This window comes from Passer montanus, unplaced genomic scaffold (genome assembly GCF_014805655.1).
Source record: "Passer montanus isolate IOZ18808 unplaced genomic scaffold, ASM1480565v1 scaffold25, whole genome shotgun sequence".
NCBI lineage: Eukaryota > Metazoa > Chordata > Aves > Passeriformes > Passeridae > Passer > Passer montanus.
The window spans coordinates 3705328-3726153 of NW_024367149.1; the positions used below are offsets into that span (position 1 = coordinate 3705328).

Sequence of the window (20826 nt, forward strand, 5' to 3'; positions counted from 1 at the left end):
GCCCCCGTCACCGCCTGTCGGAAGCAGCCGCAGACTACGAGTCCCAGAAGAGTACCCGCCATCTCCGCCGTGCAGATAGGCGGGCGGCGCGCCGCAGGGCAGGCTGGGATTTGTAGTTCGCCTCCGAAAGGCTTGCCCGATGCGGTGATGCCGGAAGACAGAAAGCAAGAATGGCCGCACTGCTCCCCAGGAGAGGTTCTGTCCCACGGGCAGGAGAGGACCGTGTCGCTCCTCTGCCAGACCGGTCGCGGCCCTCGGGCTGAGAGTGACCGGCACTGCTGCCCCCGGTACCGGCTCGGTGGGCCTTCCGCGGCCCGGAGGAACACGATGGGCCGTGCCGGTTCCCGCCCGGAGGGGTAGCGCTGAGCACCGGGCACCGCCGGAGCGTTTATGGGAGCACCGGAAGCCGCCACAGCCGGCGGGTCTGGCCCGGTCCCGGTGGGCAGAGCGGCCCCTCCTGCTCCGGACTGCACGGACATTCTCCGCTCCCCTCGCCCTCCGGCAGCGCAGTTTGGCTGCCGGAGCCGCCTTTCTCTCCCGGCGCAGCAGCACCGGGAACTGCGGAGTCAATTGCCCACGTTCCCCCGGTGAGTGTCGTACCCCGGCAGGGAGCTCACCTGCAGCTTGCATGGGATGGCTTGTCTGCTCCTTCTTCAATTAATGATCGCTTTTCCTGCGCGTGAGGAAGTGCTCCTTTATGAGCTTTGTGTTGCCATCTCTCAGTTGAAGAGGGAATGATCCATGAACGGGAAGCCATCATCTGTTCCCTGATACTCCGTTTTTTAACTAGAAATTGTTCTTGCAACAGTTCATACAACTTTAAAATTTCAGTTCATAAAGCTGCTTGAAGCGAAGTATTCTCAAGTGGGCAAGTACTGATTGAATACATATGTAATGTATCTATATATATACATTTTTCTTTAAGTATATACCTGTAAGACTCTTTGATAAGTGTAGATTGTGACTAAACTTTGGGCATCAGACCAACTCAGTCATTCATCAGTTTCAGACCTTCTTCTGAATTTTTCTGTTTTAGGGCATTGAGAAAACAAATATGTTTCCTCTCATACAACGATGCTGCTTCAACACACCTTTCAAAGTAAGTTACTGAAGGCTTTCTTTGCTGATTTTATTTTAAAGTGAAATAGCAAAAGATAGGACTGCAGCTTTGAAAAAAAAAAAGTGGCTTCCAAGTTGGAGTGCATCACTCAGCTTTTCTGGAGTAGTTCATTGTTTCTTCAGCACTTTTAGGCAAAGCTATTTCTTTTATAAAATCAAGTTTTATTGTCTCAAAGTCTTTTTTTTCCCCTATCACTTCTTGGTGGAGCAGGGAGGGGACAGTAGCTGATTTCTGGGGTGACCTTATCCTGCTTCTGTATGAAACTGTTTTATATTTTACTCTGAAAAGGGCTGAGATACCTTCAGTGTGGTGAAGGTACATCAGTGGGGAGGGGAAGGTGGGCACTGAGTGAGCTTTGCTTGTGCTCTCTGGAGAGCCCAGGTGCCTTCATTGGTTCAGTTAAAACCACTTGGAACTGAAAAGCAAAGGCAGCTGTGGTGTGACCTGGCCTGGAGAGCCACTGGTGCAGCATTCAGGGTGGTTTAGGTGCCTGCAGCTCTGTGAGCCTGCCCTGTGCACTGCTCAGAACAGCTTTTGTGCTTGCAGCTGCAGAAGCTCCGCAGTGCCGGCGTGCTGCTCCGCGGGAGGAGCAGGACTGGCTGCTCTTCCCTGGCCCCGCTCCAGCTCTGGGGACATGCACATCCTCTGTCAGCATCTCTGAGCCTCGAGCCACCAGCAGCTCACACAGCCCAGCTCCGGGCTTTCCACGCCTCTCTGCCCGTCTCCCAGAGGAAAAGCCCCGCAGACTCTGAGGCACAGTCACAAGGAAGCCCGGGATCTCTCAAGGACTGTCCCAAGCCAGCCCTGTACCTGAGCCTGGGGGGGCTGGTTCCCTTTGTGGCCGTGCCTCTGGCCATGGCTCTGCAGGGCTCCTACAGCCCAGGGCTGGCCCTGGCTCAGGTGGCCTATGGTGCTGCCACTGCCTCCTTCCTGGGGGGAATGAGGTGGGGGTTTGCTCTCCCGGAGAACAGCCCGGCCAAGCCAGACTGGCTGAACCTGGCTAACGGCACAGTCCCTGCTCTGCTGGCCTGCCAGGCCTTGCTTCTCAAAGATGCCACTCAGGGAGCCCTGATGCTCACGGTGGCCTTGGGGATAGCCCTGCATTATGACATTTCCCTGCTTCCTACTTACCCCAGGTGGTTCAAGGTACTGAGGGCATGGGGGACGGTGGTGATGATAGCATCCCTCTTGGCCACTGTAGCACTGAAAGCTGTCTTAGAAGGGGAGCAAAGTGATGACAGAAAAATACAGCAGAACACAAAGTAATAAATCTGTAAGGAAAAGCTATTATCTGCTAATAAGGTATTTGTATGGAGTTCCAGGAGAAATAAAGACTGATTTGTGCTTAGAAGTCTTATGATGGCAGGGATCAAGATGCTTATTGTTGAAGCAAAATGATTTTCCAACTGATTTTGAAGCTAGTTCAGGAGGGAAGTATTGTAAATAGCAATTACTTCCAAGGCAAGCACGAGTCTGTCCTTATCTGTAGAACAGAACCACTCCTGAATGAGATGTTGCTGCTCTAGGAATTTAGAATGGAGATTCAAAATGACATGGGTATGAATTAGTCTGTGCTGAACTATGAAAGCATCTGGTTTGACTAATGTGTGATCATGTTCTGAGGTGGGGAAAAAAACAGTAACAAAGTGAAAGCAGTTCTAGTTTGGTGTTTAAATAAGTAACAGAATTATGCAGAAGCACATACTACTCAGTTGCTGTGTTGTGGAGGAACAAGACTCCTGTTCACTCCTATTTTCAGAGGAGGTGCTGAAAATCACAGAATGGTGTGGGTCAGAAGGAGCCTTAAAGATTGTCTCGTTCCCATCCCCTGCTGTACACAGGGACACCTTCCAGGAGATCAGGTTGCTCAAAGCCCCACCCAGCCTGGACACTTCCAGGGGTGCTGTGTGAGGAAGTCTCAGTGTGATGTCAGGTAAGAAAGGACAGGTGAGGTTTATTTGCAAGCCAAGGTCAGCACTCCCCTGAAATGTGTCATTCAGCTGCTGTGCTGGAGTGGGGAAAAGCTGAAGAGGAAGCTTTGTATGGCTGACAAGGTGCCACAGGAGATGGAAGGTCAAATTCCTGCTCAGGCTTACTGAAATTAGAAAGACTATTTGGGCCACCTGTTCCTAGGTTTTGTTTGGATTTAGGGCTGCTTGGCAAAGGAAGCTGTGTGCAACACAGCCATAAAGATCTGCCATACTCCTAAATTAAAGGACTCTTAACTTATGCTATGACACAAGGGCTGAAGTGCTGGCACTAAGGGATCAGATAATGGGACTGAAAGTAGCTTCTGTGTTCTCCCTCCTAAGAATCCATACAATTGGACAGGCACCAATGGGCTTGTAGGTGCCCTGCAAACCCTCCATGATGGGGCTGTTGTTGAACCACTGCAGAAGCATGTGCTCTCTGTACTTGATTCTTCCTAGCACATCAGTTAGTGGAAGATACAACCTAAGTCACATGGATTTTCTTTTTTTGTGTCAGCTACCTCAAGAAACTATGAAATGGGATGTGGGCATATTTCTTGTAAGCTTTTTATCAGAAGCATTTAAGTACAGTGTAAGATGCAGGAAGAAAGCTGAAAATGACATCCACATGTGGTCTCAGGACCAGATAATCCTCATAGTTCTGTTATAGCACTATTCTTCATTGTTGTTCTACACCAAAGAAAGCACATGTTGTCCCTTAAAATTTGTTACCTGTTTGTTCAGCAAAGAACAGATGTTTAAGGAACCTGCCTGTCCTGGAGATGAAACCATCTTGTATGATGTTGCTGAAACAGCAGCTCTGTACATCAGCCTCTCTCTTTTGCAATCTGTTAACAGTTTTATGTTAAAAGCAATTAAGGGTATCAATTTTAAGCAATTATGGGTACCAATTGCTGTATGCTGAACTATGAAAGTACCCTATTAAACAATATATTTCGGAGCTTTCTGAACATAAAGGAAATAAAATTGAATTTGTGGATGAAAATGGTTTTTCCATTCTTTCTTACTTAGACATGGCATCTTTTAAGATGGGTCCAGAGAAGACTCCTGTCTTTGTCTTGATTAGGTAAAAGAGGTGCTGAGGATCAGAGACCATAATCAACCAGCTTCAAAGTTTTATTCAGACATGACAGAATCAGTTACAAAGCCTGGAGAAGGTAACTTCAGACAACTGCAGATCCCTCAAGCTCCATTAAACCAGGAAGTTTACAGGTAGGGGTCAGAGGTAAACCTGTAGTTCCCAAACTAATAAAATACAGCTAAGGTAGTGTTTCTCAAACAGTTCCAAGAGGGATCCTGAAATATAATGAAGAAAGACTAAGAAACATTACCAGTAATTTCATCCCACAGAGGGCTGAGTAGAGCTGGCACGACAGACTCCCAAAAAGTCTGAGTGATTTTACACTGAGAGGAGAAATACATGTGTATTTTACTGCAGAAGCATGTTACTTCCACCACTCAAACAGTCAAAATTTATAACCAATCTTTCCCTAGTGTTCTACTGGGAAATACGATTCCCAATAAAAAGAAAAAATGACCTATTATATGGAAGTGGCAGTAATACAGCTTACTAAGTTATGAAAGCAACCTGTTCAAGAGCATTCCAGTCAGTTCTGAAAATACATTTTATTATGAAAAACAGTTTAAACAAACTTATATTTGAAAAAAATCAAACCATTAATTCAGATACATATGAAATACTTTGAAGTAAAAGCACACACAAGATTATGGAACAATCAGAGAGACTCTCCATCATCTAGTTTGTTTTAGCCCAACTCTATGTTAGATTTCAGGACCTCAACTATTAAGGTATCTGCAACACTCACCTTGGAGGATTTCTCATGTAATAATTTGTTAATTTTACACAGGGGATATTGACCTAAACAGCATGAATGCTCCTTTGTCTACACAGTGCCAGGCTTCCTGTTTTGTGACATTCCAGTTGTGGTTTGGTGATCCAGAATAACACTGCCTATCAAAATTCAAGCAGCCTCACTTCAGACTCCAACCAAATCATCCACAGCTGTGCTGAAAATGCAGACACAGTGTGCAAAAAGCAACTTCAAACACGTTAATTAAATGAATCTAGAAATAACCCCAAATTCTTTGTAGTATTGTTTTACTAAGTGTGTCTGAGCTAAATACAAACTCCGTAAGAGCACAATATCTTTCTTCAATGCTAAATGCAGCTGATTCTATCATAGAAAGCTCCACTGGCTCAAATTTAGAGGAGGCAGGATACAAGATGTAGTGAAGGTGAAGGGGTGTGTCTTGTAGAACAGCAAGTATTCAATGCCAAGTCTCAGCATGTGTCACACAGGGTAAAAACACATTTGACTATGGGGAAAAAAATCTGGGGGCAAGAGCCTTTCCCTGTGTTTTTATACTAAGAACAGTCCTAAACAGAACATCCAATCTAATGAATAGCATTTGCATTTAAAATTCACCAGAGCTGACATACAAAGGAGCTCTACTGGCATCACTGACACCACTGAGAAGAAAAGCCAGTGCTGAAGGGGAATGGCATTATTAGAACTGTGAGGACAACCTTCCAGAACAGGAAATTCTCATCAACTCACCATTCTAATTTGTGAAGTGGCCAGAAAGTAAAGATCCAATTCATATTTAATGCCCACCATGTCCAAGCTTAAATGCATCAAGGTCGTAAATAGAGGCATCAATTTTATCCTGTGTGTTATCTTCTCTTTTTCTGCCAGAAAAAGAACTAATGCCATCCAAATTGCCCATCTGGTCTTACCTACAGGTAACTCCTTCCTGTTGGCAGTAACTCACTTCCAGATTGCAAGTCTGGCTGAAGTGCCACCTCAGTAGCAACCTGATTAATGTCTCTAATGTGTTGGAATTATTTCTTCAGATTTTTACAGGGCAAATTCACCATTTATTTCAGTGAGCTTAGTCCAGTGTAAGAGGCATTCCTACTCTTAACACAATAATTCCTGAGACAGACACTGGATAAGCCAATTTACTTTGAAGGGCTTTTCCTTTTGCTCAGGAAAATCCCTCTGATCTAATTCTCCACTGAAGCTCCTGTGTTGAAAGAGGTTTCTGGCCAATGAAACAGGAAATCTGAGGAGACATAATTTACTCATTCCTTGAATGAGTTTTCTTCTTTGTGTTTTACAGCACAGCTACACCTCCCTCGCAGCGGCTGGTGATCATGTTGGCAATTTCAGTCCAGCTGTCCATGTGAGGGTTATAAACTTCAACAGAGTCAGAGGTTACTGGAGCAGCAAAATCAGGACTGGGAGCTCGGCCTCCTGAGGCATAGAGAAGTCCATTCACAGCCACAACACAAACACCAGCTCTTGGGATCTTCATCGATGCAACTTCAACCCACTTTTCCTAACAAAAAGATGAAGAAATAGCTTTGAGGCAAGCCCTGATTCTGCTAAAGTAACTTTTAAAGCTTAAAGAATGAAACATATACAAAGAACACTGTATACACTTCACAGGCTTACATGTGTTATGTGTACAGTATCCAGAGGATTACCAAGACAGGAATGACAACACTTTCACAAGGGGTCCAAATTGTGGTAATCTCTAAAGAGCAGACCCCATACTGTCTGCACATAACACCCCTCCCTTTCTTCAGTCACTGCAAGATGCAGTCAGTCTCTAAAATAGAGCATGGTACAGTCTGAGGTGGGGGAAACAGGAAAACTAGATTCAATTTCAAAAGCAAAACAGATGGCACATGGGATTATGTTCTTTTTTTAAGAGTAGCTACTCTTCCAAAGAGCATCATAAAAACATGAACAATAACAGTTTGGAAAATTTTTAAATCTTCTAGTCATGGTGAAACACTAGAAACCACTACATTTTGATGCAGAAGAAGATCCCCAAATTTTGCAATAAAAGGTAACTCTTACCTTTACAATTAGTTTTTCCTCTCTATTCAAATTATTGACCTTTCTATTGCAGAGGAGGAATCTATTCTCTCTTCTTAACCCTAAGAAGTATTTACCAAACTGCAGTATATCTGTGCATAGTTAAACCATGACAATACTTAGGACAGACCCTGAGATCACCAAAGCTTTGTTTCACTCACGATGCCCAGGCAGTAGTAAAAAGGAAATGGAATTTCCAGCTTTTTCTTTTTAAAGAAAGGAAGCAGGCTCTATAGCATCTTACACAAAGCTGATGCAATCTACATTTATAAAAAGGGACTCTGCCATACCTCTTCGAATGAGTATCTTTCTACAGTAGCAAGTGCATCCTGGGATTCATTCCAGCCTCCCACAGCATAGAGACAGTCGTTGAGAGCAGCCACACCAAGATAGGCTCTTCGTGTGCCCATTGGAGCCAGCTCAGACCAGCGTTTAGAGATGGGGTCGTAGACTTCAACAGAACGCAGCTCTACTCCTTCACTGCTGATACCACCAATGACATAGATCAAACCTGCAGAAACAGAGCTTCTCCTCTTTTAGGCTTCATAATGCAGACAGAAAATTACTGTCACAAGTTTCAGCCTGACATGAAGATGGTTAAAGAATGACAGAAAATCCTCCTTTTGCTCAGTAGTAGCATACATAAAGCTTTTGCATGAGCAGCTTGAGCACTAGAAGCTCTGAGGAAAGCAAAAATTAAGTGAGGGGAAGGTTCATTCAGAGGGTTGCAACTGCTGACCTGGCCAGGATCAAATACTTAGTAAGCACATTTATTGGTCAAGTATTTAGACATGTCTGTCTTAAAATAACCTGTGGCAAGTCTTCAGGTTGCCACAAAGAGAAACATGCAAACCCAAATATGGAAGATAAATAAAAGCGGTATCAGAAAGAACAATCAACTGCAAAAAGACTAGCTGCATAACCATACTGGCAGCCATGTAAAAACTTTTCATGAGATAAAAGGCAGAAGACAAGAGAGAACTTTATAGTCTTTGAATTCTGCAGAATTAAAAATAGAGTATTAGAACAACAAACAAGCAAGGCACAATTGTGTGTGATTGACAGCTCAATACAAGACAAAGATAAGAATTCATGACTGAGACATAAAGCTTCAAAATCCCATTTGGAACTATTTAGGGATATAAACTTAAGAATATTCACCTTGCATTTCACAACACCCAAAGCAGTAACGGGGCTTAGCCATGCTTCCCACCACATCCCAACTATTCTCTTCAGGATCAAATCTTTCAATTGTGTTGCCAATCTCTGCTCCAACCCAGCCTCCTGCAAATAACAGCAAACACAGGAAGGAATTTAATGGCACAAAGTTGTGTATTAGCTGTGTTTTTAAACATACAGTGGACTGTTCAGGACAAATTCTGAAATCAGCATGCAGTCAGTCTACAATGGAAATAAATGACAACTAAACAGTAACTATTACACAGAGATTTAGTATATATATTAATATTTATGAACACAGATGTTTTTCAAAACTTAAGTTTGCAAATTTGCATCACCAAGATGTAATATTTAAGATCAAATAAATTTACAAGTTCTATGAATTAACATCTTTAGCTTTGCTTAGAAAAACCCCTCAGCTTACCCAAAGCATAGATGGCACCATAGCACGTGCACACTCCCAGCGCACAGCGGGGATGGTTCATGGAAGCCACGGTTGTCCATTGCTTAGTAACAGGATCATAACATTCAGTACAGTCAAAAATCATTGAGTTGTCCTCACCTGCATAATAAAAGCAAGAAGAGTCAGGGGAAATGCAATCTTTTGCACTGCAGATATGGAAACATTCTTCAACTTCTTCCAGGACAGGCAACACTTGAATACAAGATTTATCTTTTGGCGAAACAGCCAACATAGCAAAAGCTTCCTTTATACATAGTGATGATTATACATGAATCATCACTGGGAACCACTTTCATCAGTAGTTCCCTGAAATGTTGCTGAAAACATCACAGAGGTAAACAACCACGGTGCTGCACGTTTTACTCCTCAGCACAACTGACTGGGTTTTCAAGACCAGGGAATGAGCTCTGCAGTGACAAAAACAGTCTACATATGCATTCTTTTGTGATGGGCTGGTACAGTTACTCATCACATCCTTGTGCAAACAGACATAATGAGCCTTTCCAGGCAGGCAGTGCACAAGTGGTCTGTCCTGTGCTACTGCCTTTTATACTATGGGCTTCTCCTAGACTGTAAGTGAGAAAACAAATTCCATCAGCAGTGGTACACAAAGCCCCCAGAATAGCCAACATCTTTGAGTCTATCTGCAGATATGTATATGGTAACCTGTGAATAGCTACACCACGAGGGGAGAGCAGCTTAGTAAAAACTGCCAGTACAGGATCCCTAACAGGCATTCACAGAGCAGTGACAGTAGAGAATCAAGGAACCCCAATTCCCTTGTTATTACACCTAAAAATTGTATTATCCTCAAAATCACTTGACATAATAATAATTTTGAAAGTCTCCATCCATGAGTTCTCTAGCATTCATGTAAGAAAGCAAGCTTATTTCAGCTGTTACCTCCAATGGCATAGACCATTCCTCCCACCACAGCCACCCCCAGCCCGCTCCGGGCCTGGTGGAGAGAGGACACCGTGGTCCAGTAGTGGCTGAAGGTGTCAAATCTCTCCACACAGCTGAGGGCTCTGCTGTCACTCCAGCGTCCTCCCTGCAGCCGGGTGTACCCACCTGCAAAGCAAGTGGAAAGGCCAAGTAAGAGCTTCCTGTTCACCCTCATGCTCCTACATCTAAACCATTAAAATATTACAGTAACCATCAGTCACTCTTAGAAGGAATTGGATTTTTCCAAGTAGCTTCATTTTTCCAGCATACAAGGAAGAATGGTTGCCTTGAGGGTCATGGAAATTGTGCTGAGCTGATGCCACAACACTGAAAATATTAGAATTCATGCTTTCAGTGAAATACAAGGATCGGCCAACATCCTTTGCTGGCAGCCATGTAAAAACTTTTCATGAGATAAAAGGCAGAAGACAAGAGAGAACTTTATAGTCTTTGAATTCTGCAGAATTAAAAATAGAGTATTACAACAATAAACAAGCGAGGCACAAGCCTGTGTGACTGACAGCTCAGTACAAGCTGGTGCTACTGCCCACAGAGTGAAACAAATATGTTCCCTTCCAATATAAAACTGCAGCTTTGCTGAAAACCTGGAATTTCAAGTATCCCATCATATGAACCAAAGTGTCCTGCACAGAGAAAACTTCAGCCACCAGAACAAAATGTGCAGTGAATTTGTATACACCATTCCAGCAGTGAGCCCTGGGTAAATCCTCTGCTGATTTGCAGCTTTTCACCCAAGGCAAATTATTTTTGAACAGCAAATCTGGGCTTTGAATGCCATGTCACAATGACAAGAAATGTGAATGCTGGACTCCTGTGCAATTCTAATCAAAGCTGCTACTATGGTAACTCAGCCATGATGAAATATTTTGGTATCTTTATATATTTTGATTTTTAAAAAATCCTTGAGTATCTCCTTCAGTACTGCATTCTGAGATACTACTTCATTTGTTTTACAAGGTTCAAACAGCCACATTCTAACCTACTGCATAAAGGTACTTCCTGGCTTTCCTCCGGGGACGACCTTTAGAAGCCTGCAGAAAACTGCTGACCTTGTTCTCTTTGGGAGACTTAGAGACTTCACAATATTCTTTCAACAGAGTTTGCAGGGCCACCCGAAGACTGAAATCTGGAATACCTTCAAGAGTAACATAAGCAGAATAAGAATAAAATGAGTAGAATTTAAAAGAAAGCATAATGAAAAGTAGCAAACTGTAAGCAAATCAGTTGTACAAAAATTACTAACTTCTCCAAAAACAGCAGACAAATCAATGTTGCTTACTTTTATAAGGCATTTCCAAAAGCATTTGAAAAATAAGCTGTGTTTATTTTTCTAAAAATAGAGCTTGTTCACTATAAATATTTTCACTCATCATGCTATTAATAAAGAATAGTCCATCAAAGCCCAGTAACTCTGAACAACACATGTTTTGCTCACATACATGCATCTGATATTCCTTCTTTCACTTACTTTCTATGTATTTTAACAGCCTTTGTGCTGGTAGCAGAGGGAATCGAACAGGCTCCAGTACTTCTACGACATACTTCTTTCTTTTCCCCACATCCTTCAGAATCCATTGCATGGCCGCTGTGAACACCTGGTACTCGTCCTCGATGCTCAGGTCCTCGCTCCGCAGGATCCTGACGAGCTGCTCCTTGGTGAGCGCCAGGAACTCCTCCCCGCTCTGCACCTCCAGGAAGTGCGCGTGGATGTAGCTCTCGGTGAACTCCATCAGGTCGTGACAGGCGATCTGCTCGGAGAACTGGAAGAGGCCGATGCAGTTCAGCGGGTCGATCTGGCCCTTGAGGAACTCGCAGCAGAGCTCCACCACCTCGGTGAGCTGCAGCATGTCCGCGGCGACGATGAGCTCCTGGACGTTGTGCTCCGCGATGCTCACCACCCCTGCGGGCACCAAACCACAGCGGGGCCCCGCTCCAGCCTGCGGCCGCCGGGCACCCTCCCCTCGCCCCCCCGCCAGCCCTCACCTGTGTAGATGAAGTCGAGCAGCGTGTGGAAGGTGTCCGCCTCCACGCCCGCGATCCGCACCACGTCCCGCCCGGACTCCTTCATGCCGCCCGCGAACAGCGCCGCGAAGTACGGGCTGCTGGCCGCCAGCACCAGGCGGTGCACGGAGAACGCCTCCGGGCCCACCTCCAGCCGCACGTCGCAGAAGCTGTGCCCGGCGCGCAGCCGGTTGATCTGGGCCAGGAGGAGGCGGGCGTGCCGCTCGGAAGTGGAGACGGAGCTGGAGCCAGAGCTGCCCTTGCCCATGCCGGCACTCGCCGCCATCGCTGCTGCGGCACCGGCACCCGCGGCGCCAGCCTCGCGCCGCGCACGCGCCGCGCACGCGCCGTGCGCGGGGAGGGGGCGCGCTCCGCGCTGAGGCGGCTCCGCCTGGACGGGGCGGGAACCGGGACGGGCGGTGCTGAGGGGTCCGTGAGGGCTCCGTGTGGGCTCTGTGTTTTTGTGAATGCATTTTGTGAATGCTCAGTGGGTGCCGAGGGCTCTGTGTGCCGAGCGCCCTGCCCTCGAGTCGGCACTGGTTCAGGGTGCTGAGGGCTCCGTGTGGGCGCCGTGTGGGCTCCGTGTTTTGTGAGCGCTCAGTGGGTGCCGACGGGTCTGTGTGCCGAGCACCCTGCCCTCACGGCGGCACTGGTTCAGGTACCTCTGTTCACTCCTTTGTCTATGAGCCTGCCTGGGTACCTGGCCTCGTGAGGCCCCACACGGAATCATCAAGGTTGGAAGAGACCTTTAAGGTCGTTCATTCCAATGGTCTAGCCCTGTAACCCCTAAACTGCTAAACCACATCACCCAGTGCCAGATCCAGATGCCTCTTAAACACCTCCAGGACTGGTGACTCCATCACTTCCCTGGACAACCTATTCCACTGTCTGACCACCCGAATAGTGAAAATGGTTTTCCAGCATCTGATGTGAATCTCACCCGTCTTAGCTTTAGGCCATTTCCTCTGGTCCTTTCACTGCAGGCACAATAAAAGAGACTGACCCCCACCCCACTATAACTATCTTCCAAGGAGTTGCATAGAGCAGTGAGGTCCGCCCTGAGCCTCCTTGAGGCTGAACAACCCCTGCTGCCTCAGCAGCTCCTCATAAGACATATTTTCTGGCTTTGTTGCCTTCTCTGGGCATGCTCCAGCAACTCAATGTCTGTTCTAAAGTGAGGAGACCCTGTGCATCCCTACAGACACCTTTCATCCCTGCTCTGCAAAGAGCTTGTCTGTGGTTAAAACATGTCCCACACTTAGTCACCGCCTTCACAACCTCTGTCCCTCAGCCCTAGACATGCTCCTGCAAACTGGGTCCCTGTCCACCTCAGTCTGTGCTTGTGAGAAATATGGCTATGTTGGGGAGAAATTGCACCAGCCCAGGAAACCACAGAGATGGGAGGCAGGGACACTGCCTGGGACCGTGGCAGCAGACCAGTGCTGACAGGGGACAAGCATCACACACTGAGGTAACTGCACATGATCACCGGGTCTGGCAGAGCTGACACTGATTCTGAGAGAACAGCATCCCTCCTGAGTTTTCCACAACTGTTCCAGGAATGTGACAGGCAGGCACAGCCCAGCACCCCTTTGTCCGTAGTGTGATCCCATGTGTGGGCCCTCCTCTTCATTCCAGCACGGATGTTTCATCAGTGTCCTGTAGCAGCACCATGTGGGTCACTGGGGTCAGCACTGATCCTGAGGCAAAGTGTGCTTCCATCTTAGTCTGTGTAATTCCCTGAGTCATGGCATGCCTGAGCACTGATGGGGGATGAACATCACGTACTGAGTTAAATGCATGCAGTCACGGGTCCAGCAGAGCTGGCACTAATTCTGAGAGAAAAACATGTCCAGAGTTTTCCACAGCTGTTCCAGGAGCATAACATCCAGCCAGAGCAAAAAGGGATCAGAGAGCTACTTGGACAGCTTCCATATCTATTTACTGTGAGACTGGGAAAGAAAAACATGTCTGCTCACAGTTACAATGGTCATGGCCCCTCAGGCTTTTCTCATGAGTCTGCATTTCATTGTAATAACTTTTAAATGTACTTCTGGAAAGAATCTGAATCATGATACCCTCGGGGGGCTGCTGGTTTCTCTCTTCATCAGCATTACATTCTAAATACATTTCAAGTTGGTCTTCAAAAAATACCCATAGAAAATATAGATGTAGGGAGAAGGTTTCTGCAAGTACACAGTTGGATGCATGCTGATATAACTCTATACATTTTAAGCTTGGCTAATAAATGCATTGAAGTTTTTCTTTCTTTGGCGCATCAGTAAATTGGTTTTCAAAAAATACCCATAGAAAACATAGATGTAGGGAGAAGGTTCTGCAAGTACACAGTTGGATGCATGCTGATATAACTCTATACATTTTAAGCTTGGCTAATAAATGCATTGAAGTTTTTCTTTCTTTGACGCATCAGTAAAAGAAACCAGACCCCTCTCGCGCTGACATTTTATTCATCGGAAGTGGCCTGTGAGTAAAAGGCTTAGAATTCTCCTAAATGCCAGTGGCTCGCTGGCTGATGTCAGCTGTTAGACTCTTGGCCAGCACTAGGATTTCACACCATAGTTCCAAATTTATGGACACAAAATAGTGTTGCTGAGAGAGCTCATATTGCCCCAAAGGCCTGTGCTGTGCTGTGCTCATGGTTCTGCCCCCAGCAAAGGGCACTTCTTCAGCAGATGTCTTCTGGGTCACACAGGAGCTGTACAGGGTGGAGCTAATGATCCCATATACTATTGTGAATCTCCCAAAAAATACTGTAGATTTTCAGGAATAAGTCTGAAAGTACCTTTGACAGTGTGAAATTGCACCGTGTAACGAGGAGGCCTTTTGATTAACCAACACCAAGAATAGCAGTCACTATAGTGAAGGAATTAAAAATGTCTTCAATTGTAATATAATAGGCTTAAAAAATATTTGCCAATAAGCCAGCTGAATGCTGACTGTGATGTAGGACAGGTGACAAAAAAAGGCATGCCCTGTGCTCCTCAAATGTCCCACTGCCCACACCTGCTCCAAAGTGCTGCTGCCACCCTGCCAAAACAGTGAGAAGATTCTCACAAAAAACTATTCAGGTTTTCTCTTGATAAACCCCTGTCCCACAGAGGCCCATGGCTGCTCAGATTTCCCTGGCTGAAAGGTTCTCAGGAAAACCTTTCCGGGTGCCTGGATGACATTGTGCGGGGCCAGGGGAGGTGTCTGTGCTGCTTCTCCCGCATCCTGCAGGTGCCGCTGTTACCGCAGGGAGATGCATTGGAGCATTAACAAAAGCGGCACTGCAGGGTGACGTACTGCAACAGCAACATCGGGAGGCTGAAAGGTGTTGCCTGTGCGGATGCTGAATCTCTCCTCTCTTACAGTATAATTTAAGTTTGTTGTTATTGTGGTGTTTTTTTTTTTTTTTGGTTGTTGTTGTTGTTGGTTTTGGTTTTGTTTTTTTTGTTGTTTTCCCCCCCCTAAATTTGATAAAGATGGAGAGCTCTGCTCTTAGTCTTAAAAAACAAAACAAAACAAAACAAGACAAAACAAGACAAAACAAACAAACAAAAACCACCCCCGCAAAACCTAAAAAGAGTAATAATTGATTGGAGTGTGCAGTTTTGCCTGACTGCTTCTTGTCACAACCTGTCCATTACACCTGCAGTTTTGGGGACAATTTTGACTTAAAGCCCCTTACCATACTTGGCTGTTAAATTCCCTGTTGCAGAGGAGACATGAAACTCAGGCATTGACTATTCATAGGTACATCAGATCCCATGGGATCTTTTGTGATATGGAGCCACTTTCCATTGCAACCAGCATGTGCCATAATTTCTCCCCCAATTTACTGGGTATGAAATCTTCACTTTCAGTCATAAACTGCATCTCTGCACTTTGCCCTCTGTGCTAAGGCATCTGCTGTAACCTTTCAATGGTACAGGCAGTTGTAATTTTTGTTACTAATTATCCACTAGAGTTGCTACTTGTATTGTAATGCACCGGATCTATCAGAGGAGAGGTGTTCTACAGCCTCACCAAAATGCAAAGGAGCCTACTTTGTGTTTTGGTATGAAGGTCACAAAATCTTCATAGAATACAACCATTTTTGCTCTACTTCCCTAAATTTCACAAGGATTTGAATTCAAACTTCTCCCAGGAAAGCCAAAATTGCAAAAGTGCAGAGCTACTAAGACCTCATGAGGAGTACAAGCATCTGTAGCACAACTTCTAAGCTACATCTCTTACACTTCCAAGACACCTTGTCTCTGTTAAGGTCTAAGTTTTTCCCACATGTCCCATTTACTCTGGATGCCATTGCATGCCCAAAGCAATGATGCAGGTCAGCAGTCTGTGGATTCACAGCTGGTGGATGCTGTTGTGCATCTCTCGAAGGGGTAAGACAAGGCAGGCTGCTGGACTTCACACTCTTCAGCCTGGAGGAGAGAAGAGGCTCCCTGGCTACTTGTAAGGTGTTTCTTAAAGACAGCATTGGTTTACCCCATTATCACCCCAATGGTGATCATCACAACTGCTTATTTTGTTTGTCTACTCAGCCAAAAGCCTCTAATGAGCTACAGACACTATATTCTAACTAGATACCTGCACAAACCTGTTGTCAGCTTATGCTTTCACGTGATACATAAGCTTCAGTGGATAAAGAAGCTTCCCTTCAGGGTCTGAATGTTTCCTACCTCAGTGAGTTGTGCTTCACACATTTTCCAGACTCAAGCCAGGCACGAGAACACTCTCTCGACACGGTTGGGCCAGGCCCAAGAGCTGTTACCTTAATTCCTGTGAGAGTTAATGAATCTTGATGAATATGTATGTGTGTAGGGTAGAGGTCTGAACTGAAATTGACCCAAACACAGAGAGTAAGAGGAGTCCCCAAAGACAGTTTTTCTGCACAGGCAGTCCCACAATACAGGGCTCGTGTGAAAACGTTTCAGTTTTCTCACTACCAGCAAGGTGATGATGGCTCCATCCATTTTTCAGCTGAACTGTTAATGGCTTGGGAAACTGTACAGCTCGCCTTGCCCCGCCCCTCTCTGCCCCTCTCCCATCTTTAGAAGCCTTTGTGAACTTTTTTCTCTGTTTTGAAATTCCTAACTAACTATTTACTATTTTCACTGTAATGTGGCTTGAGGTAAAGGTGGCATTAAGGTAAGAGCCTGGTATCAGATTTATCAGTCCAGAGAGGTTTAGCACTCTTAAAGTGGGGATTGAGAAACTCTCCCAAGTATTCAGATCCCACCAAAGATGCTGCAGCACAGGCTGTGCTGGCATCCAGTTCAGGGAGGTGTTGCCCTCTCCAGTGACCAGCCATGCCCTGGGGAGCCAGGCAGCAAAATTGGGTAACACATCTGAGCCACAGGAGGCTTCAGAGGGAATGTGACATTCCCAGCGAGTAATGCACAGATATTGGCTTGTGATTTCAGGAGCACTGGCAATATTTCACTACTCTGTGCTCCAGGCTTCACCTTCACAATAGCATTGGGTGGAAAAGGGATTGGTGTGTGATAAATAATAAAACAAGGGAAAAAACCCCTTTTCAGTCCTAAAGTATGCCCCAGCAATGAAAGGATTGTGTCACCTGACCTACTTGTGTGGAGAGGTGTGTGTTCTAGGTACACTTACCCAGCAGGAAGTTGGGAGGAATTCCAGTGAAATGGGGAATGTTGTGTAACATGCACGGCTACAGTTCCCCACCACTTAGAAGATTCTTGTGCTTAAGCCATAGATCTGGATCAATTCCAGGCAATTTGATTTAAAATAAACATCCTGGATGCAGTGTGTCAGATACTAGCACAATATTGTTTTAGTTTTCCTCATTTCTCCTGTGGGAATAATTATTCCATGAAGGAGGAAAGTGATCTAATGAGAGAATTAACTCAAGAGCTTGAACATTGAATTAGTCACAGCTGTCTGAGAGGGCAACCAAGGCGAGCTCCACAGAGACCTCACTGCATTTCCAAGGAAGGAGGCCAAAAGAATACTGGAACTTGGATAGCAGTTGGTGTCAAAACAGAGGCAGGAGAGATATGCTTTTAGGAGAGAGACTTTCCTCCCTCATTTCTCTCTGAAGATAAATCTCAGTAGTAGGGAATCACCGCAACTTTATCTTGGAGATGTTGAAAGCTGCCAGATTGTTGAGGTCTGATCCTAACTGTGTCCTCACACTTATTTGAAGCAGATGATTGATTCCATAGCTTGGGTCTTTTTTCACTGTAGTCTGGAGCTGACCTGCAGCTTCACACTGAATTAGATCTGCTCTCTTAGGTGACTGTATCGGTGCAGGGTTTGTTTTTTTTTTGCCAAAAGGAAAAATGAGTTGTGCTTGAGAATTATCAGTCTTCAGGCATGGGGGAATTCACTCTTGCCGTTAGTAAAGTTTGGCAATGTTTCAAATTGTAATCCAAACCCTAATGGTTTTTGGACTCTTTACTTAACTCTTGTCCAAATCTCAGTGTTTCCTTGGATAATAAAGTAGAGCAAACATACAGTAGACATGAGCTGTCTGAAGCATGTGGCATTTTTTTAAATAACTCCAAGTTATGCAAACCTTTGGAACAGAAAAAAGGAAGGAAAATAACCAGAAAATGTGCACGAATTTACTAATTTAATTCCTTTTGAATTATATAGTCATTAGATATATACCAAGAGCATGTTTGTTCTCCTAGAAGATATTGCAGTGGCGTTGACAGAGCTCGTGAGCTGATTTCATTGGGAAGATGGATAGAGTTAAACTGTGCCTGATACCCACCACATTCCACAGCCTGTGTGATGCAGTGGGGTCATTCCAGAAGCAGGCCTCAGTGGAATGTGAGATACGTCACCAACTCTGAGTAACTGTTAGTGGGATGCCTGTAGGTCCTGCATCTGCTTGCTTGGTGAGTCAGGACTTCCAGGGCTCTGCATACACTGAAGCCTTAAAAGATCAAACCTTCTTCCACAGTGTAAAATTTCAGCTGTAAATGGCATAGGTTGCTGCTATGCATCCCAGCTCCTTGGCTGATCTGCTGCTGCTTTGCCTTGTATTTTCCTGGATAATTTTTTCCAATGGTTTACCTTTCCTCAGCACAAGCATTTTTCATCTCCCTTTTTAGAATTTCAGCTTTGGAGGCTTGATCCTGTTCTTTGGATAGAAAGATAATTTTTATTCTAATCTTGTCCTTCAAAGTGCTTGCAAAATCTCTACTTCATTGTTTGGGAAAACATAAGAGTTGACTGGATGAGATCCTTAGGGATTTCTAACAGAAGATCTGAGTTTAATGACAACATACCCATAGTAATCTTTTAATGTATTTTTAAGCAAATATTGTGGTGATTTCATTTGCACTTTGATTTTCTCCAGTTGCTTATCAGAATATTCTATCAAATATTATCAAAATCTTAAAAAGCCAAATCTCATCTACATCTTTATTTTTATCTTTGGGCTGCTTGTCTCTCAGTGAGGCAAATTAGCCTGTTTGACATTATTTGTCTTATACAGTGCAATGATTGTTTTTTGTATAATTTCATTATCTTTCAAGGTCCATGGAAATGTATGGTTTAATAATTTGTTTTGCTTTTTGGATGCTCAGGCTTTCTGCGCTATTTTATTTCATAAAAACCTGGAGCATCAGACTCAATGATCTTAAAGGTCTTTTTGAACCTGAACAATTCTGTGATTCTATAATTTTTGCATAATAACTTTTGCATGATAATTTAACATAATAACTTTTTCTGAGGTTTATCTTACAAAGTGCTGCTCTCCTTGCAATGTGAAAAAAACCTCTGCAACAGAACTTGTCTGTGCTAGTCCTAGTTCTGCAATACTAGCAGTGATCAGATAAGTCTCTTTTTTCCTCTCTCCCATTGATACAGTTTGCTTCTCACTACTTGTTTTCCTCTCAGGTATATTTTGAAGATTAATGAATATTTATAAAATGTTTTGAGTGAAACCTGTACATGAAAAATGCAACAGAAGTTGAAAATGTCGTAATTATTGATGTTTATTATTTTTTATAAAGGAAGACTCTATGGCAATCAATATCTGTGGAGATTTATGGAGCATAAAAATAGAATGAGGACTCTAAAGGTGCTACAGGGAGTTGTGGCTTGAGGAGGAAAGCCTTGCAATGGCACAAGGAACAGTGGGCAAGTTTTGTTGATAATATTGCCTATTGAAATATGTGCTGGATGAAGCATTTGTATTACAAAAGTATGATGGAATTCTTTTCAGTCTGCAAGTAATTAAGGATGAGGTTCATGATCATCATCATAAGTCATATTCATAATTTTAAAACAGTAGGATAAGATAACATATACTAAAGAACTCTAAGAGATCTGTCATGAGGGGTCTCATTTATAAGAAATCCTGGCATGTCAGTGAAATTTCAGAAGATTCACAGTATCCTGCCAATGTTTAAGGAAAGAACATTAAATAAACAGAGTAATCAGGATGACCCAGCTTAGCTGGTTAACGTGACACCAGGCCCAAATAGCACAGTACAAAAGTTGATTCTTAGCCAGGTTGTAAACAAGTCAATAATTGGCATTAATTTTAATTTTTATCAACACTCTCTTGTTGATAAGTCCAGTTCAATTCATTGATAAGAATTTTAAATCTGTTTCCTCAGATTGGTGTAGGAATTATTTCCCAAAGCATTTGACTACCATTGTGACATTTTAATAAAGGCCTTAGTAAAGTCTAGTGTCACTAAATATGGAGGCATTTCAGTGGTCTGGGCCAGTGTGGCTCCAAGGCAGAACATGTGTTTTTGGGCTGTGATACCTAATCAGGCAGCATTAGCTGGGGATGTCTGCAGCCACCACTAACTTGGATCTTTCTTTTCCCTGGTTACTTTCATGGTGTATTGCTGTGATTTGTTTTTTAGCCATTTGTATTATTTTTCATTTTGCTTTACCTGAGTTATCCTAGTCTTTGTGTAAATGTAAAATATCCACTGATAGCATTTCTGAGTATCACAAAGGTTGTTTAGGGTGTAAATTACTGTGTGTATAAAGCAACTAGACAGAGCAACAGTGGCTTAAGGAGATTGGCATATTCATGTGAAGTTTTTGTAACAGGAGTGCAAAGTAAGGCGCCCGAGAGCTAAGATCACTGTTCACACCTCTGGGACCAAGGAGCTCTAGAGTGGAAAACTGTCCCATAGGGACAATTGAGAAGTTGTTGAATTTTTGTCCTAGAAGAGAGATGACCTA

At 44.2% G+C, this 20826-nt stretch overlaps 2 protein-coding genes across 5 annotated transcripts; one reads left to right on the forward strand and one right to left on the reverse strand.

Annotated features, from left to right (window-relative positions):
* Positions 1-70: 70 nt before the first annotated feature.
* TMEM69 (transmembrane protein 69) lies at positions 71-4308 on the forward strand. Of its 3 annotated transcripts, none has more exons than XM_039711617.1 (3): positions 71-587; positions 1037-1099; positions 4123-4242. In XM_039711617.1, the coding sequence occupies exons 1-3, from the start codon at positions 391-393 to the stop codon at positions 4136-4138; spliced, it is 276 nt and encodes a 91-aa protein (XP_039567551.1). In that variant the 5' UTR covers positions 71-390; the 3' UTR covers positions 4139-4242. The 3 variants fall into 3 exon arrangements, with proteins under 3 accessions (XP_039567551.1, XP_039567552.1, XP_039567550.1); XM_039711618.1 differs by having other exon boundaries at positions 72-587; positions 4178-4308; XM_039711616.1 differs by lacking the exon at positions 4123-4242 and adding an exon at positions 1667-4096 and having other exon boundaries at positions 93-587.
* Positions 4309-4718: 410 nt separating this feature from the next.
* On the reverse strand, positions 4719-11964 carry LOC120503267 (intracisternal A particle-promoted polypeptide). 2 transcript variants are annotated; one of them, XM_039711611.1, is made up of 8 exons: positions 11611-11964; positions 11096-11527; positions 10607-10762; positions 9565-9732; positions 8623-8760; positions 8181-8303; positions 7310-7530; positions 4719-6474 (listed from the first exon to the last, which is right to left on the reverse strand). In XM_039711611.1, the coding sequence occupies exons 1-8, from the start codon at positions 11912-11914 to the stop codon at positions 6250-6252; spliced, it is 1767 nt and encodes a 588-aa protein (XP_039567545.1). In that variant the 5' UTR covers positions 11915-11964; the 3' UTR covers positions 4719-6249. The 2 variants fall into 2 exon arrangements, with proteins under 2 accessions (XP_039567545.1, XP_039567546.1); XM_039711612.1 differs by lacking the exon at positions 4719-6474 and adding an exon at positions 6495-6747.
* Positions 11965-20826: the final 8862 nt, after the last annotated feature.

What these genes read in the sequence shown, in the direction of transcription:
- LOC120503267 (XM_039711611.1), bottom strand. Translation starts at nt 11,914, where the DNA reads ATGGCGGCGAGTGCCGGCATGGGCAAGGGCAGCTCTGGCTCCAGCTCC. An exon ending in GCTCGACTTCATCTACACAG is followed by an intron (nt 11,528 to 11,610) that starts GTGAGGGCTGGC and finishes TGGTGCCCGCAG; the next exon opens with GGGTGGTGAGCATCGCGGAG. An exon ending in GCTGTTAAAATACATAGAAA is followed by an intron (nt 10,763 to 11,095) that starts GTAAGTGAAAGA and finishes TTACTCTTGAAG; the next exon opens with GTATTCCAGATTTCAGTCTT.
- TMEM69 (XM_039711616.1), top strand. Translation starts at nt 1,055, where the DNA reads ATGTTTCCTCTCATACAACGATGCTGCTTCAACACACCTTTCAAA. An exon ending in GCTTCAACACACCTTTCAAA is followed by an intron (nt 1,100 to 1,666) that starts GTAAGTTACTGA and finishes TTGTGCTTGCAG; the next exon opens with CTGCAGAAGCTCCGCAGTGC.